Below are 20082 nucleotides of genomic sequence, written 5' to 3'. Positions count from 1 at the left end.
CAGTTTAGTTGTCTCGCTCGTTAATATTTTGAACCCTTATTGCTTATTTTAGTCTTAAACAGCTATATTCTTGGTTTTTAATTGCTCCTAACCAGCATTTCTCCATTTAGCTTGTTACCATTTACACCGGTGTGTATTTATCATGCACTATTGGGATTAATTAAACATTAGGGAGGAAAGTGAAGAGATTAAAGTGAAGGACTGAGAATTATTCATCCATTTTAGCCTTCAAATCATTTGGATGATATCCTTAGAAAGGGGAAGAAAATTCAGGATATGAGAATACTTGACATAGCAGAGCTAAACTACTAACAAGCCATGAAATTAAATTATTGGCAAAAATTGCTTTCTAATTAAGCATCTGGGTTAGAACAAAAACCTTCAGCCACTGCGGCCCTCCAGGACTGTGATTGAGGACCCCTGCTGTAAGAGATGTGGCCAATGAACTAAGGAATATAAGGGCAGTATTATGTTATATTCCCACAATTTAAATAAATTGGTTAAAAAATAAATGCTCCATCTGATTACTTGTTTTTACATTCTGTTAATTACATTCAAACAAAATTGTAACAATGTCCGATTTGGCTGATCATTTTGTAGGTCAGGGTCAGGTTTCTCATACCACATCTCTTCAGGTACAGGCAAGCCACGCACATTATGCAGGACGCTACATACTTGCACAATGCAAGATAATTTCTGTGGACTATATAACAGCACATTAATAGAGTGGAAATGCATTCTATTTACATAAGCAAATTCATTTTCTGAAAGCGCCTTTATAGTGGACAGAACTTGCAAAAACAGGAGGTAGAGCACAATTCCTCAAAGTCTGCTTTTGTAAAGCCAGCGCCAGTTCAACACACAGCTCCAAGAAGATAGCTCTTGGAAATTGACATCGACTTAGAAGCCAGTCAGTATCATCACCTATAACTACACACTATCTTCTAATTCTTCCATTTGCGATGTCCTTTAACAACATTAAAGCAGCTATGGTAGTTGGAATAGTATGGCCATTCAATGCACCAGTATATTGTTACAGAATGATTACAAACAAGTGAATTAAATTTGTAAAAGATATGCAGTTAATTTTGGTGTATTTGATAAATCCTGAGTCATTGATGCGAATATGAAAAAGAAGAAAAGAAAGGTAAATGACATGGAAACAGTACCACTGCTCTCACATTGGCCGCGCTAGTTTGCAAAACTGAGCAGAAGGATGCATATGCAAGTTAGGGGGCCACCATGAAAATGTGCATGGCTTTAAGCCAAGTTTAACTTTTATACAGCTCAAATTGTGCAAGGAAATGGGCGTATAGAACATTTTTGGGCGTACTCACCAGTTACACATGAGGCCCTTTGTCTGTTGAAGCTGCACAATTCATCTGTAGATTAATCCCAAACCTATGAAGTTTTTACCAAGTAAAATGAAGGTAACAATTTTTTTCTTGTCTATTATATTCTCCATGGTTTGTAACATCATTTATCAGATAGGATGCTACCAAAGTGGCTTCTTATTACATTTTAATTATGCTTTTAGCAGTGAACTATGATGCCTGATGTTTTTTAAAATGGAAATTCACATCTTCTACAACTGCAGCTTTCAGATTATTTTTTTTTAATGTTTTCACATTACCATACTTTAGTGTTATTCATTTTTATTCATAAACTTCTTACAGTCAGTCAATACATGATTAGCGTCTTGTTTTATATTCTACCTGGAGACTAGGCAATTTGCCAACTTGCCCTAGAATGTCTTAATATTTTTTTCTTGTTCCTATATTTTAATTGTGTTAACATTTAACCTTTATTACTGTTTTATTATTGCTACAGTACTTGTCAAAGTGCACCATACAAGCATCTCCAAGGATCATGAATAATAAAACTGGAATCAATATATAGATAGCTGATGAAAATCATATGACAAAAAACAATAAACATCTACCTCATTGCCAATAAGTGCACTACAATTATGAATTGGGACAGGGTGCAGCCATTTATATCTAATGCAGAGGGATCTCTTGAATGTGTGTATACCATCTGGGTCAACTGGAGACTCTATGGGAAGCATCATTTGTGTAGAAAATACCTGTGTGCATTAAAAAAATCCATCTTTAAAAAGACTATACCGAATATAACATTTTTATTTAAGAGGATAGAGCTGGGACTAAAAAAAAACATTCTTTTACTGACTCGAAACAAGATGCCTGAATTTATCTGAATTTTTAGTGGCAAAGTGGTAAAACGTTCTTACTTTGAGACTTTGTGAAAACATCTAGCACTGAAAGCAAAACAAAATGACTGTACTACTTCCTTCTTTTATGATCTATTTTATATGCTGATATCTTTTGACATATTGTATAGCACATTAAGCTACACTGGTTGTGTGAAAATGTACTATATACATAATTTTTATTGTTGTTGTATCTCCAAAGTTCTGTAAAAACAGCAAAAATCCAATGGTTTTACATTGATTGAGAATCTGTCATTAGTGAAGACAAGGCAGAAGTGTTTTTACAAGTGATAATTACAGTTTAATGATTTTGATAATCTGAGTTCACAATGAATGGATCCTGGCATTAAAAGAGTCACAAAATATAAATACCTTGGTATTTGGCTGAACAAGAAGAATACCTTTTAATCTCATGTAACTAACTTGGTAAGTAAATTAAGACAAAAAACTGGTTTTGTCTATTCCAATAACTTGCTTCCAGATGTATAGTAAGAAAATAATTGTCTAGGCAACGTTTCTATCAGTTTTAGGTTATAGTCTTATATTGGCATGGTCAAGTTATAACTGTTAACCCTTTATAGTCAGCATATCACTCTAAATGAATGGCTCCCATTGACTATGAGAAGAGATACATTGGTTTTTGTTATTTCAAATAGGCCCTAACTGGTCATTTTCTACATTATATTATTTCTGTGTTGACTATGACCAATGGATTTTATCAAACCTGCTTGAATCCTTGACTATGCTTCAAGTCCCGTGATATTTTACTGAACTTCTAAAATCAGGTTTCAGCTATTTTGCTGTTGGAATAATCTGCAAAATACTTTTAAGATCAGTTTTTTTGTACTTATTGGAAAATGAAAAGATTTAATTTCAACTTACCTTTCTTTAGCTTGTACTTGTTTTAGCTCATTTTCATTTTTTATTAATTTGTTTTTATTTTAGATTCTTTGGATTTTTTAAATTATTTTTTTAAATGTTGCTGTAATTAGCTGAATTATAAAACAATGCTGTAAAACAATCAAAAATCTTTCTCAGCTCTACTTTGGGCAGAATATCAAACTACTCTATAACCAAAGGTTGGAGAATATCAAGTTTGGGAAAATGAACACTGACTTACATGCAAAAAACAGAGTGGTTTGCCATTGAGCATGAGAATCATTGCAGCAGATGAACAAGGCACAAGGTGGCCAATTTACCAGACAGTTTTGGGTAAATGGAAGCCTTAGAAGTCCTTAGAAACTATTCTTGATTTTATGATCAATATACATCACATCCTAATTCATTTTCATGGGCTGTGGGTAGTGACTTAAAGGCTTAGATCAGGAATAGAAGAGGCTATAATAATGTTCATACGCCAAGAGGTGTAGCTCAGTCTAGTTCATTAATTCATAAACTCATGAGTGCTTCAGATTCATAATAAGCAGTTTACTGAGTAAGTACAGTACATCTAATCAGATACCCTGCAATCAGATTCTGCTATTTGAGTATTTAATTCTGCTATTGGGAATTGATTCAGGAGCAAATCTTGAGCAGTTACTGCACGTACGTTTTTCAGATGGCCTTTTAGCAATTTGGTACTCATAAAGTCTGCTATGGCTTGGTCAATGTTTTAACACAATGAACATTGCCATGATAAGGAAAATACTTTTTTTTTTTATTCATTTTATTGGAATCCATACAAAGCAATCAAGTTTTTACAAAAAGAAAAATTAAATTAAGAACAGATCGATCCCCACCCCTGAGAGAGAGAGCAAGATAAATGGCGTAAAATTTAAGGCTTGTAAACATACCTAAATTAATAAATTCTCTGTAAAATGAGATTCTTGACTGTTAAACATTCAGTAATATTTAAGATGAAGGCGTTATTGGCTCTCAGCCACACAGGAGGAATTTAATACTTCAATTCTGTGCCTTTAGCTTATAATTTATGTAATATGTGTAATATGTGTCTGAGTGTGGCTGAAGCTCTGATTCTAAAATAAAACAACAAAACACAAACAACAAAAAATTGCCCATGACAAAGTGACAATAGTGTTCCTGAGGCTCATATTAGAACAGCAGAATGCTGAAACAGCTTTGCTCATGACATGGTATTCAGTCCAACAAAGCACATCAATCCTAATTTCTGCAAAATAGTATTGTGTCAGGTTTTCAATTTATCCAAATTACTACTGCTATCTACCACATTATCTGGAAACCTATTCTATGTATCTATGGCTTTCTGTTTCAATAAAACTTTTAAATGTTTGCATGAAACTCATTCTTAACCAGTCTCCTTCCATATCCGACTTTTTCCAAAGAAGACTGCATTTTAAAATATTATCTTGGATCCACCATGCCAATTTCCATCACAATATGAAACAATTCAATGATGTAATCTCTTGATCTCCACCAGCCCAAACTGAAAAGGAACAGCTCCTTCAGTCTTTCCTCAGAGTTCATATCTCACATTCCTGGAACCAACCTTGTTGCTCTTTGAGTATTGCTATGTTGTTTTTGAAATACTGAGACAAAACTTCACATAGTACTCCAGATAAATAACTTACAGATGACATCCTTTGACTTTGACTGTATACATCCTGCTATATAACTTACAGACTTTAGCGTTCCTTATCCCTTTCTACATTGTCCAAATGAAGACAGTAAAGAGTCCGCAACAACACCTTTGTCTTTTTGTAAAATGCACTCTCAAGTTTCTCTCCATTAACTGTGCATTCAAACATAAGATTTTTACATAAGTGTAATAATTAATATTTACATATATTAAATTTAACTTTCCACACCCTTGCCCAAGCTTGTGTTCTGTCCAGGACCATTAGTAATGATTCAGATGATTCTAGATGTGAAGGACAGCCGGGTACCATGCCCGGCAGGGACGCCCCTGCTGCTTATGTTCCGGGGGAGCCACCATGGGCAGTCCAGTACCTCCCCTGGGGCGCTTGGTGGCAGCCTCCATGGCTGATGGTGATTCCCCAACCACCCGCAGGGCTCCATGGGAGATAGAGTCCTCCACAGCCTGGTTGGGGGCTTGGATGGCCGCTAGGGGGAGCTGCATGGACTCGGCAGCCTGGCTGGACGAATCTCCAGCCCCACCCGGAGGTGCAATTAGGGCCAGCCACCACCACTCAAAGAGCCAGAGTTGGGAGGAAGGAGACGAAGCTTGAGGAGGAGTGGTGGTAGAGGAAGAAAAGTGTGTTGTGGTTTCAGTGTGTGCTTTGGGACTGTGTTTGGGCTGTGTGGCACGGGGAAGACGTGTCCCACAGCTGAAGAAAATTAAAAGTCTTTGTACTTTTTATACGTGCCTCCGTGTCTATCTATGTCAGGTCAGGCGCCTATATAGCGCCTTTGTTACATAGATTATCTGCCATTTTGTTATTATCTGAATACTTCAGTACCTTCTTTGTTTACACACTTGTTGACTATTCACTAATACACCTGTCCTTTAATCATAAAGATGCTTTTAACACTAGAATTACCAGAGCCTACGAAAAAACTCGTAATTCCGTCCCACCTTAAATCGCTTCTTAAAATCGTTCACAGCTCTCCACCAGCGTCTTTTGTCATCTAAATGTGCTGATAAAAATCAGGCTGCAAGCAGCCGGCTATTCCATCCCCCCACCGACTTAGAACGTGCACAAACTTCTCCCAGCTCATGCCTTGATTGATTATCTGGGAGTGAAGTGGAGTTTTAGAGTGGAAAGAATAGATCATTATTTGGAATACACGCATTTCACGTGTGTTCCGTTTCTACAGTAATCCGTGTAAAAACATTTTTAAAACAGAAACGTTTTTCATATTGTAGTAGTAAATGACAAAATGTAAGCATAAACTATATAATGTATGAAGCCTGAAGTCCAAATATCAAACACTTCCACAAAAGGTACAAATATAATAGAACAAGTACTGTATGCTTTTATTCAAAAATATAACTGCAGAAAAAAGCCACCTTAGCATGCCATATTGACACATACTTAATACAGATACCACGGTAGCATAATGGTATCAGCCGCTGACTAGTATCCAAAAGGTCACGAGTTCGATCCCACATGGTTCAGTTTTGAGAAGTAAACTGCTCTTATTCTTACTATTTTAGAATAAAAACACGCATTTGATTTCAGTGTGTAACAGCCAGTAATTTATGATACTTGTAAAGGTTAGTTTTTTTATTCACTTTTCATTCTCAGTCTCAGTCGTGTTCAGGATCCTTCCCTACCCCCATCTGAGAATGCTGTTTTCACATAAAGATGTGCTGTAGCTCTGCAGCGTACTTGTAACTGCATTCTCGTACCAATGCTTGCGAACTGAAGTGCCTGCGTGCACTTTTCGTGGCATTACACGTCTATTTTTGTTAGCATGCCTGTGTCGCTCAAACACAGGAACATATGTTGGTGTACAAGAATAATATGTTGGTGTACAAGAATAAAAAACAAGTGAACTTTTATTCTAGACTATAAGTGAAGAAAAAATAAAGCAAGTTACAGTAGGTGGTTGATACGACAGCTTGCATGGTGCAATGCTAAGAACTGCTGATTTCCGATCCGTGCTATAAAAAATCATCACATTCAAATATTAACAATTTCCACACACCCTTCCTACATTCACGACATGTGTACTTGTTGCAGTGTACACATCCCTCTGTGCTATGGTTCCTATTACACTGAATGAGCAACTGACATTGTACTTTCTTCCCTATATAAATAACTTTCGAGTATAGGGCATCTCCAAATAAATCACATTTGAGTTATAGCGCAACTTTATGTGAAAAAAGCATTGTCAGATTGATGGGGGATTGTGACGCGACTGAGAGAATGGAACTGAATAAAAAAAAAAGACTGAAATCAAATGTATGTTTTTATTCTAAAATAGTTAAGTACATGCAATATTATTTGAAAACGAATAGCGTCAGATCGGGTTTGAATACACGCTGCGACGCTGAACTCCCTGTCTATCTACATAGTAATAACAGTAATTGTATTATTATATAGGAGCTTCCCTGTCTGCCTATCATATAGTGCCTTTCCTTCCTACCTATCTATATATCTATCCCCTTAGCTGTTTTTTACACATCTATTATACAGTGCCTTCCCTGTTTATTTATATATCTAGTGCCTTCTCTGCCTTTTTGTCTGTCTGATTGTATATAACACTGAACTTACTGTTCTGTACTATTCTGTCCTCTGCATGTCCTGGAGTACAAAAGAAACAGCACCATACAGCAACATGTGCGAACTGGCAAGATCGGGGAAAAAACACGCGGTCACTGATTACAAACCGAAAGATGAATGAAGGAGACAATATATGTAAAAACATCATCGCACTAATGCAATATTATTTGAAAACGAGCAGCATCAGATCGGGTTTGAATATGCACCAGATCTGACGCTGTTCGTTTTCAAATCATATTGCATGTACTGTGCGTTGAAACTGCTGCACTGAATAAGCTGAAGCCTTCTGTGTATTCAAACCCGATTTTGTCATTTACTACTACAATATGAAAAACGTTTCTGTTTTAAAAATGTGTTTACATGGATTACTGTAGAAACGGAACACACGTGAAATGCATGTGTTCCAAATAATGATCTATTATTTCCACTCTAAAACTTCACTCCCAGAAAATCAATCAAGGCATGAGCTGGGAGAAGTTTGTGCACGTTCTAAGTAGGTGGGGGATGGAATAGCCGGCTGCTTGCAGCCTGATTTTTATCAGCACATTTAGATGACAAAAGACGCTGGTGGAGAGCTGTGAACGATTTTAAGAAGCGATTTAAGGTGGGACGGAATTACGAGTTTTTTCGTAGGCTCTGGTAATTCTAGTGTTAAATGCAAACCTGTGGAGCACTTGGATCTGACCACAATCTGATCCATCTTACTACCACCTACAAGTCTGTTATAAAACATCAACCTGTCACTGCCAGGATAGTGAGAAAGTGGAGCTTAGAGGCTGAAATAGTTCTAAATAATTTCAAAGGAGACTGGTTAATGATACGTGAGTTGCATGGTGATGGCATTAAGGGCCTCACTCACTGTATCACAGACTAGATTAACTTCTGTGTTCACATTATCGTACCCTCAAAAACAGTATGCAACCTTCCAAGCAATGAGCTCTATATTAAAAGGGGGCTAAAAAGTCTCCTGAATGAAAATAAGAGCATTCAAATCTGCTGACAATGAGACTCTAAAGAGCATATACACCTATACCTCTGACCATCAATATGGGCTGCCCAAAACTGATGATCAAGCAAGCAGACAATGGATGAGGCTACACACAGGAAAAGCCATGTGTCTAGACAGAGTTAGTCTTCAAGTTCTTAAAGTCTGTGCTGACCAACTTGGTGATATCCTCTGCTACCTGTTCTGTCTGTCCCTAAGACTCAATAAAGTACCACTGTTATGGAAAACCACCTATATTGTTCCTGTGCCTCTTTACCTAATGTTTACAGACCAGTGGCTCTTACATTCCACATCATGAAGACCTTTGTGTGGCTATCTCTAAAATATATGAGTCATTTTTTGAAAAACCACTTGTAGCCACTGCATTTTTCCTTTTTAACAAAGACTGGAGTGAAAGATGCAACTATATATATACTTCACCAGGCTCCCAACATGACAAAACTGGCAGCACTGTGAGGATTATGATAAAGGACATTAGACAGAGTAAAGGAATCAGTACAAATAACAAGGGGTCCATATCAATGATCGGCTGGACTGCTCTCATAACATGGTGGAAAAATACTGTAGAAGACTTCAGTCCTTTAATGTGGGTAGTGACTTCCTTTACATGTTCTACAACACTGTGATGGCCAGTGTAATTTGGCATGCAGGGCTAGTAACGCCATTTCAAGTGAAGCCTACTGAATCATCATGCTAATTAAAAGGGTAGAACCAGTTATGGAATGCACTCTTTACACCCTGGAGGTCAAGGCAAATTACAGGGTTAAAACAAAACTAAGTGCCATTATAAACAATGCTGCACACCCTTTTTTTAAACTGTGACTGCTCTTTTTAAAATCTTTAGTCTTTAAACCTTTAAGTCAGAAGTTTTTTATTTTTTTATAATAATGCTGAGTTTGTGATATTATTTATGTATTAAGCTTGTAAAAAGCTATGGTTCCCCCTTTTGACAATAAAGTGCTATCTTTTTAATGTAAGTAGCCTTTTAAATGTAAGTAGTACTTCTCTTTACAAATCACAAAGTACTGAGTACTTCCTTAATAGTTCCTGTACTTGTCATGTAAGTGAAAAACAAAATTCACTTTTATAGTCATTCTATACTTCTTTTTATTATTGCATTTGGAAATGTTATACTGGCAAACTACACAGGGCATTTCTTACATTATGTGGCAACTGCAGCATTGGCAGGCTTCAGTTACACAACATTACTGAGCTTTCACAATTTTAAGTTACTCATGAATCTTCCCCTTGAGTCTCTCAAATCCACTGTGTTAGCATTTTGAGATTTGGAGATAGATTCTACCTATTATTATTTGTTGTTGTATGGGATAAGGTCAGGCACAGATGTTTTCTAACAGATACAGAAAGACAAGTAAAAGGCATTGGGGGAAACTAAATCAAGTTAAAAGCTTGGCTTCTGTAACTGATGCGTTTTCTGACGGTAATATCTTTGGCTCAAAATCAAGCACCGACGACAGGAAAATATGTACATTGAACATGCCAGGTAAAATTAGCAAAGAATGATTGACATTGCTAGACATTCTGAATTATTTGCTGCTGCATCTACTATATTATCAGCTTATGTTACTTCCCACTGTATTTGTGAAGGCATGCATATCATCAGATCAAGTAATTCAAGCTATAGTCACTTAAAAATAATGGGCCAAACAAATAAACATGTAACACAAAGACTAGACTGATGTGAAGTTTTCAATTGATCAACATCAAAGAGATTTAGAGATAAGCCATACTTTTTTACTTCAATGATAAGAACAGCCACAAGGCTGTCTAAACTTTCCTATATATTAAACAGAGTCTCAATAGTCCCCAGTGAATCTTACCTGCTAACTTCTGTTTGTCAGGTTGGGTAGACAAGACAGAATTTCAAAGCTTTTGTTGAAGATGATCTGCCATTCTATGTTAGTTCCTACACTGATCTACTATACCATATTCACTCTTAGGCTCTGTCATACATTGGTACCAACCATTTGTTTGTTGATAATATATATTGAAAACTAAATTACAAGGGTGCACGGGTCCATAAATATACCCTATTTGCGTTAATCAGCATGAGTAAAGTTGCTGACTAATTTAAACAGAGTATATACAATCCAACAAGAATACACTGATAATAAGAGAACATATACGGTGTATCAATAATATATTAATAAAGGTACACATATCATCAATATAATGAAAGAACAATGAAAACATGGGTAACCTATATGTACAAATGTATACATAAAAATGTTACAAACCCAACAAAAGGTTCATTAGGCAAGTAAAGGGTGTTGCAAGGAAATGTCATGTATTGGGGGACACCTATTTTTGTTTTTGTTATTCAGAATGTAGGATTATATCAGATTCATAGGCCTCAAGGTATACTGTACTTTGAAAACAACTGACACTATCCAGATGTCATCTGAGCACTGTCATAGCTGTAGGAAAATATGTAAAACTGCAAAAAGCACAGTACTCATTGTATTACTGGAAATCCAAGGAGGGGAGGATGGAAAATTGCTCATAATGAAACTAGATCCAACATCCAAGTTAGTCAGTGTTAGAGAAGATGCACACGTTATGCTAACACTAGTATACCACACTATCCATTGTCACAGGCAACCTGAGAAATGTTTTTCCACCTTAGCAGAAAATAATGAGGCTGCATAAACTACAAACTCATCCAGCTGGGACTATTTGCTCCAAAATGTAACTATTTCATTAAACTCTTTTCTCACTTTAATATGACCATTGTTACTTGTTTAATGTCTCAATATGTGATTGCTTGTCTTACTGCAAAAATATGAAATTATTTGTAATATACTATCCTTATTAAAAAATGTTGGAATAACATACACTAAAAAATGTGCAATAGATTAAAAGAAAATTGCTCTTTATATTATACTTACATATCCAATAACTGCAAAAGCTCTTTTGATAAATGGTCCAAACAATCTCAGGGTATTTTTAACCTTGGAGGATGATAAATACCTGTGTAAAAAGAGAGAGGCACTATACTGAAATAAAATGCAATGCATAACTTCATAGAACAATTATGTACACCAAACTAAATTCCACAACTGTATCAGAGGAGTTATTTTTCTATACCAAATGGTGAGTGACCAGTTTATTGCTGTACCCATTTTCAACACATTCTTTACATCTGTCATTATCATAAGGCAGCCAAAATATAGAGATGTAATTATAAATAATATAATTGACAATCCATTACAGGATACACTCAATCATAGTAAAATTTAACTATGCATTTAAGCATTAGTTAACCCAGCATCTTGTATCTGTACTATAAGAGGATGTAAATGTTCAAAGATGAAAGCTATACACATATGGTGAGCAAGATAACTCCACACAGAGGATAATCTAGCTGAGATTGTATGTTGGAATGCCACAGGAATAACTGAGTAATAAATTACACACTTTTTGTAGCCTTACTGTGCGATTTATGTAGCTATAAGGCACAGCAGCCACCAACTCAGTTTCTATAGTTCACTTCTGGCTTGGTAGCCTAATTTGTTATTAGGTTCACAATAAAGCAAAGACTTTGCGGCAGCATAATTATTTCTCATAATATAAACTTGCCAAACAAAATCAGACCACCTTTGTAGCAGTTCTCAACCTGTGGGGCGGGCCCCCCTAGGGGGGCGCAAAGTAACAAAAAGGGGGGCGCAAAGATGTGAAAAAAAGAAAACAAGAATCACAAATATGAAAAAAACATCTGTTGAAACCAAAACAAATTAACACAAACTACATTCTGATACTAGAATAATAAATATAGAGTTAGATGAATTTCGATAAAAGTTAAGTAGGTATAATAAAATATGCATCTACATTTAAAAAAAAATGTTAGGGGGGGGCGCGATTAAAACTGTTATGAAAACTCGGTCGCAAATACTTAAAGGTTGAGAAACGCTGGATTATAGATAAAGACTTTCTATTTGCGCTTAAAGTAATATAGGCTGCTTAGTCAGCCCAGCCCATAAACAATCTTCACTCTTATGGCAGTTATGTTTAACACTTCTCCACCTCACTTGGTTGTACGCGAACTGCAGGTCTTGATCAAGTGTGGAAAATTTGAACTGGATGACAACATCCTTAATTGAAGAATTACAACTGGGACATATAAAGATCCTGGCTTTTGGCCAGTGCTGCCAAAATAGGCAACAGCCCAACCTCAAAGTATGTCCTGGATAAAATGGGTTAAAATAAAGGATGAATGGATAACAGTTATCAGGCTCATCCATCCATCCATCAATTTTCTGCCACATATTTAGTTAGGGTCACAGAGGCAGTGGTTTAAGTCCATATGCCTCCATATGCCCCCTTTTCCACCACCTCCTCTAACTCTTCCGAATGACTGGGGGGAGTGGAGGGCTTGGGATAGTGAGGCATTCCCAGGCCATCCAGGAGACATAATCTCTTTAGAACATCCTGAGTCTTTCCCAAGGTCTCCCCCTGGCTGATATGCCAAAAACACTTCTGCAAGGAGGATCCCAGGAGTCATCCTTATGAAATGCCCAAATCACCTCAACTGGCCAATTTTGATGGGGTGGAGTAATGACTTTGAGCTAATTATTAGGACATGTATCCATTGTGAATTATTGCTTGTATATAAAACTTACTTTCTTAACAGTTTTACTCTCAACATTGTCACTTTTCAGTTCTCAATCCAACTCAAACTGTTTAGATGCAGGTGTTTTTCTAATGCCAAATCGATCATATTCTAGCAAATAAGTAAAAAATCCAAATGAACATAAACAAATCTATTATTTATGCTCTGGTGTTATCCTGTTAAAAAACAGATAAAAACACTAGTTGAAGCAACTATATTGAAAAATGCATAACATCTGAGAGGGGTACTCTTTTTTAGCATTCTGTTCATCATATATTTCCAATGTCACTATAAATGTTATACAGTATCCATAATATTTTACTTTGACTAAAACCTAAACCACATATAGTCACAATCTCTGACTTATTGTCATGAATATACAGAAACAAAACACATCATTGTAAGGCTTCCAATTTAATCAAAATAAACTCCAAAGGAAGCCATTAGATTAGTCCCAAAATGAAGCTTTCAGCATTTCAGCAAATGTAATTTACAGGGCAATGGAATTCGCCTACCATCACATGATAGTCCACTATTCAAATACAACACAATAGCAGCCATTTTCTATTATCACGTGAGGTCACATGGACTGAATTTCTGAAATAAAGATATAAATCAGTACTTTGTTAGAGGATGAACTGTAGCCAAAAACTGCAAATCCCTGTTACTTTTGAAATGGCCTTCAGGATTTTACTACAAGAATGGACAAGATACAGAGAGATAAGAACATAGAAAGATAAAGTAATGGTGTATTACAGGGCACAGTGGTAGCGCTGGTGCCTTGCAGTTAGGAGACCCGGGTTCGCTTCCCAGGTCCTCCCTGCGTTGAGTTTGCATGTTCTCCCCGTGTCTGTGTGAGTTTCCTCCAGGCGCTCCGGTTTCCTCCCACAATCCAAAGACATGCAGGTTAGGTAGATTGGCGATTCTAAATTGGCCCTAGTGTGTGCTTGGTGTGTAGGTGTGTTTGTGTGTGTCCTGTGGTGGGTTGGCACCCTGCCCAGGATTGGTTCCTGCCTTGTGCCCTGTGTTGGCTGGGATTGGCTCCAGCAGACCCCTGTGACCCTGTGTTCGGATTCAGCGGGTTATAAAATGGATGGGTGGATGGATGTATTACTGGGGGCTTCAAAAGGACCTAATTGCTCTCACTTTAATGATTTATTGATTGATAATTGTGAGATAATTTAATATATATATATAATATAAATATGTGGATTTGAAGATATTAATAGTACAAGCAATACTGTATATCTCAATACAAGAACAGCATATCAGCCACATTATCACTTAATGGACAAGCAGAACAATGGCATTGTTTGTGAAACTGGGTCAGTACTCAAATAGTGTGAACACAAGCATTTGTCACTCATAAAATATAGTAAGGAGTCAAGCAAAATGACACCTTTTTATTGGCTAACTAAAAAGATTACAAAATGCAAGCTTTCGAGGCAACTCAGGCCCCTGCACTCTTAAAATATATATACAGAAAGAAAGGCTGCTGGAAGCATATATACAGAGCTTCTTCAGGTGATTGCTGTCAAAGCTAGGACAAAACAGTAGCCATGATATGTTACATTCATAAATCAAAATGTCATTTTTTATTGGATACCTAGTGCCCTAGATGTAACATCCTGTCAAATTTCAGCTTTTAAACTAGGCATGAAAACTGAGTTATCGAGTGAGTGAGTGAGTCATATATATATATATATATATTGTGAACTGGGACCCGGACACAGGCAGACGGACAACATAGTTCCACCACACACTTGTTTATTTACACTATGTACAAAATGAAAGTCACGTGCACCACAAACCCCAGTGCCTCTTGCACCGATTCCCCCAATGTCCAGGCCACACAGTCCTTTGTGCCTTTCTCTCTTGACCGCCTCCTGTCCTCTCTCCAGCTCTGTCCACTTCCACCCGACATCCACTGCTGACTTGAGGGAGACGGCCCTTTAAATGGGAACCCGGATGGGCTCCAGCTGCTTCCCGGCAATCAGTCCTGGCCACACCCCAGTGTGGCAGAAGTGCCGGCTGCGCACCCGGAAGCCGTCCGGGTGTCCCCTGTCGTCTTCCGCCCAGCACTTCCGCGTGCTGGGCTCCAGGGTTCCTCAGGCACCGGGGCGCCGCCTGGTGGTGGCCACGGGTCCCTACAGGGCTGAGCTTCCAAGCCCTGTACCCAAGGCCCCCAACACAACCAGGACGGACGCCCCCTCGCGGTCTGGAGGAGGCACATATATATATATTGTGACAGATAGTGGGCGCTATCGTCCCCTTGAACCCTCGGACCAGACGCCAGACACCAGATAAAAGACCAAAAGTTGACTTTATTATAATAATAATGTTCACAAAGCACCCTCCACTCCACTATACTCATAAACAATAATCCATCCATCCATTCATTTTCCAACCCGCTGAATCCGAACACAGGGTCACAGGGGTCTGCTGGAGCCAATCCCAGCCAACACAGGGCACAAGGCAGGAACCAATCCCGGGCAGGGTGCCAACCGACCGCAGGACACACACAAACACACCCACACACCAAGCACACACTAAGACCAATTTAGAATTGCCAATCCACCTAACCTGCATGTCTTTGGACTGTGGGAGGAAACTGGAGCACCCGGAGGAAACCCATGCAGACACGGGGAGAACATGCACACTCCACGCAGGGAAGACCCGGGAAGCGAACCCAGGTCTCCTAACTGTGAGGCAGCGCACGTAGCCTTGCAGTTAGGAGACCCGGGTTTGCTTCCCAGGTCCTTCCTGCATGGAGTTTGCATGTTCTCCCCGTGTCTGCATGGGTTTCCCCCTACAGTGCAAAGACATGCAGGTTAGGTGCATTGACGATTAGTGTGTGCTTGGTGTGTGGGTGTGTGTGTATGCCCTGCGGTGGGTTGGCACCCTGCCTGGGGTTTGTTTCCTGCCTTGTGCCCTGTGTTGGCTGGGATTGGCTCCAGCAGACCCCCATGACCCTGTAGTTAGGATATAGCGGGTTGGATAATGGATGGATGGACAATCACAATACAATAATCCTCTACTCCCAGACGCATTGTCACCCTGCCTCCCGACTCAGCTTAACGCTCTGATATTTCTCACAGTCTTTTATAGTCTTTGACCCGGAAGTGTTTCTCTTCTAACTGTTCATGTGACTGGCAACAATTCAGGGTTGGATGAAAAGTCCTTTTTTTCTTCAATCCGGAAGTACGTAATTTCTTCTGTCGATGTGACTGGGACATACTTCTGGGCTATAGGGAAAATAGTCCTTGATCCTCCCTGCAGTGTCCTCTGGGGCCCTTATCCAGCAGGGCTGTGAATAAACACTCCAATGTTCATGATTCCCTGCTGGCTTTCGGAGCACCACCATGCTGCAGGGAGGGCTCCATCTGGCGGTCTGGGGGTATTGGCCGGGATGAATGGCCATAAACCACTATATATATATATATATATATATATATATATATATATATATATATATATATATATATATATATAGTGACTGATAGGGGGCGCTATCACTTCCTTGAACCCTTGTCTAAGACGCCAGACACCAGATAAAAGTCCAAAAGTAGACTTTATTAATTAACAGTAGTGCACAAAGCACCCTCCTCTCCACAATACTCATAAATATCAAATACACAATAAACACAATCCTTCACTCCCAGACGCGTTGCCACCCTTCCACCCAGCTCAGCTCGTCGTCTGGGAGTTCCCAGAGTCCTTTTGATTTCCCTGACCCCGAAGTGTTTCCGATCCCCAGTCCATGATTCCTTATCACTTCTGGGTCAGATAAAAAGTCCCTTTCTTCACTCTGGAAGTATGTCATTCCATCTGTCCATGTGACTCTGACGTAATTCCGGGGTGACGGGCAAATAGTAGTCCCTGGTTCTCCCTGGAGTGACCCCTGGTGGTCCCGACGTTACCCAGCAGGGCTTTACAGGAAAACTCCATAGTCTATGATGCCATGGGGGTATTGGCCGGGACAAATGGCCGACCATGAGCCACTATATATATATATATATATATATATATATATATATATATATATATATATATATATATATATATATATATATATATATATATTACCCTTCCAATACAAAATTATCAAATAATGTGTTGTTGGTGGAAACATATAGCTACACGCCTTCATAATCTGGCATCTAACATGAGTTCAGCATAACTAAAATTATAAATGCAGAACAGCACTTCTCTAGAAATTTCATTCCACGGCTTTTATTGCTCCCTAGACAACTAATCATGCCAGTATCTGTAAGCCTAGAAAAACTTAGTAAGTGTAGCAAATTTGTGGTTCATGTACCGAAGCTGACTATTTATGCATGTGTTTATAGCATGTTGTGTCTTAATTAAAAACAAATGCCTTTCAGTAAAAGGAATAAGGAAAATAAGTTAACACAAGGTATTTCTAACACCAGCATGATACTCAGGTCTTGGTTGATTTATTCATTTGATTTTCATTTACTACATGTGATTTCTAGAGACCAAATGATTATGTCAAGAATTATGGTATACTTTAAAGGAAACTCATCCACATGGTTTACGTAAATTGTTTGGTTATGTGCCACTCAAAACAAGCAACTTAAATACTTCCCAAATATTTAGACCATACAAACCTTTCAAACCCCACATTCTGCCTTAACCCTGAATTAACACAGTAGTATCAGCTGTTTATTCATAGTATTCCAAGTGTTCTATTACCTTTGTGGGTTTTGCTCAATTGAACTCTCTTTATGATTATTTATGAAGTAAATAATTTATTGACACATTTTTATCTCTGATATAATTTTGGGGTTACACATTAATTGGCACTCATAATTCTATATACCATTGACAAATTAGTAATGAATCTGCTCTTACAGTAAGATCCTCCTTTGCAGTCAAGGAGAAAGACTTGCACAACTAGGCTCAGCACTTTCCTTTTCTATTGGCCTAGTTGCAGGATGCACTGGAGAAGAAACTTTACAAATTTCTACAGATTTATTAAGAAAAATTAAAACAATGTCAATACAACATTTGTCAAATGAAATAATTTTTATAAAATGCAGAATATAATGAGAAAGGAGAATCATGACCTTAATTGACTGTTTGACACAAGAGTTTGGAAAGTGTCCAAAATGTAATTCTGTGCTATTCAGCTGGTCTGAGCTAAACACCATGATGCAAGAATGATTGTATTATGCCTAAATAGCTTTTGTTCATTTACTTCTTGAATTTGAAAACGCTTTTTTAACAATTCCCCAAATGCTGCTTTGCAAAATAACGAATGTAAAATAGAAGCAAGTCTGTTCTTAATATTAGAATACAATTTGTTTTCTATATATACCACATGTACTATAAATCAGTTTCTGTCAAATAATTGATATACACACCTAAAGTCTAAAGCTGGCATCTGCAAGAACACTACAGCAGCACACCTTATGAAGGGACCAGGAAACTGGACCCTAATAACAAAGTCTCCCATAGTGGATACGGGGTTGGACTGTTGCTCAGTAATTCATGTGACTCATTGCACCTATTTAATAAACCTTGTTCTACCTGTGTTCAGATGTTTGTGGATTGTATGTCATTTTAGTATGGTGGCATCTGTTAAATTATTACATATAAAAGAGAGACAAGTAAAGGGAACTGACAATTAATTAAATGCCTCACTGCCCCTACCTAACCATACTATTAATTTTAAATAATTTTAGGTTTGGTGTGTTCACTTGTCTCTGTCAAAAAAAATAATCATAATCCGCTTATTTAATCTGAGCTGTGACTTCAGAACATGCGTACCAGTGACCTTGTGCCCCACCTTACCTCATGCCCTAAGCCTGAATGAATGAATGATTTATTCACAGGGGCAGATTTCTCTGGTGGCACTCGTTAGGATAGCTCTATTTGATCCTGGGGCCATGAGGTCACAACTACCTTTGGCTCTCCATACTTGTTTTGTACTCTTTAGTCACATTTTTTATTTGTATTGCCAGGTACCAAGAACAGGTAGTGGGATGATTGCTGTCAGTTATAATCAGTATTCCCTTTGCTGAGCTCCTCTGGGGCCACCGTTACAGAAATGATGTCTCATCCCAAGCATTTAATACACACACTTTCCTTAAACGTCAGAGGCATTGGCTCTGCACAGTCAGAATACTGGCCCTTAACTTCAACTTTGCGTCCATTAATGTGTAACAAATGTATATACTTCTCTCCAATAAAAGCCTCTCTAACAAGCATGCCTTTTTCACTTGTATATCTGGCAGAGCTTTTGCTATTTAGACAATCGACAATAAAAGGATACAACTTTTAATTATACTATGTATTAAGTAGCTGCTATATGGAAAAGCAACTAATGAACTGTTCTGCACTTACAGAATACTGAGGTTTTCATATGTTAGGAAGTTGAATCATCGATATAGCCATCTATCCATTTTTCATACCCACTCTTATTTATCTATTTTTCATATCCAGTGATACTGGGTAGCCTTGGTCTTTACTGAGAAGGTAAGTTATCTTCGCTGTTTCCTTTCTTTGCATCAATGAGCTACACATTACTGTGCCTCATTGACTTGTACTAGGAATCCAATTATTTCTGTTATCGTATGTGAACAGAAACCTACACAGCATCCATAAAACACATAAAATTGGTGGGACTGCTGCATTTTACAGCTTAATCAATGAAGTCAAATGCATTACTCAGAAATATTAATACAAATAATGTCCTTCATCTAAATACCACTGTGAAACCAATGAGTTTAATCTACAGATAAAATGTCAGGGCAGCTTTTTTTTGTAACACCGCCAAGACAATTATCTGCACACTTAAATCCTGAAATGTCCATCAGTGGATATTGGACAAGCATTCAAGACAATCAATATATGTTGTAATAATTAGGTGGCATTTTACTGGTAAATTTTGATTTCATACTATACCTCTTCAGCATGAAAGTACCTTAGCCTGCTTGTACTATTGACAACCGATATAAAAGCGAATACATTTACCAAGGCAAACTAATTCCCATGCAGAACAGCCACAGTCAGTAAAACTATC

General features: G+C 37.9%; 1 protein-coding gene across 4 annotated transcripts in view; it reads right to left on the bottom strand.

The window, feature by feature from the left end:
• The window catches only part of tmtc1 (transmembrane O-mannosyltransferase targeting cadherins 1), a 570135-nt gene that overhangs the window by 339908 nt on the left and 210145 nt on the right, over window positions 1-20082 (bottom strand). For 3 of the 4 annotated variants that reach the window (XM_039761862.1, XM_039761865.1, XM_039761866.1), the window contains one exon: window positions 11314-11416. In XM_039761862.1, coding sequence (XP_039617796.1) covers window positions 11314-11416 — 103 coding nt within the window. The remainder of the gene's footprint in view (window positions 1-11313; window positions 11417-20082) is intronic. The other variant, XM_039761863.1, reaches the window with a different exon arrangement.

The sequence above is a fragment of the Polypterus senegalus genome, chromosome 8 (genome assembly GCF_016835505.1).
Source record: "Polypterus senegalus isolate Bchr_013 chromosome 8, ASM1683550v1, whole genome shotgun sequence".
In the NCBI taxonomy this organism is placed as follows: domain Eukaryota; kingdom Metazoa; phylum Chordata; class Cladistia; order Polypteriformes; family Polypteridae; genus Polypterus; species Polypterus senegalus.
Note: the sequence above shows the minus strand (reverse complement) of the source record. Positions and strands in the feature narration are given on the sequence as shown.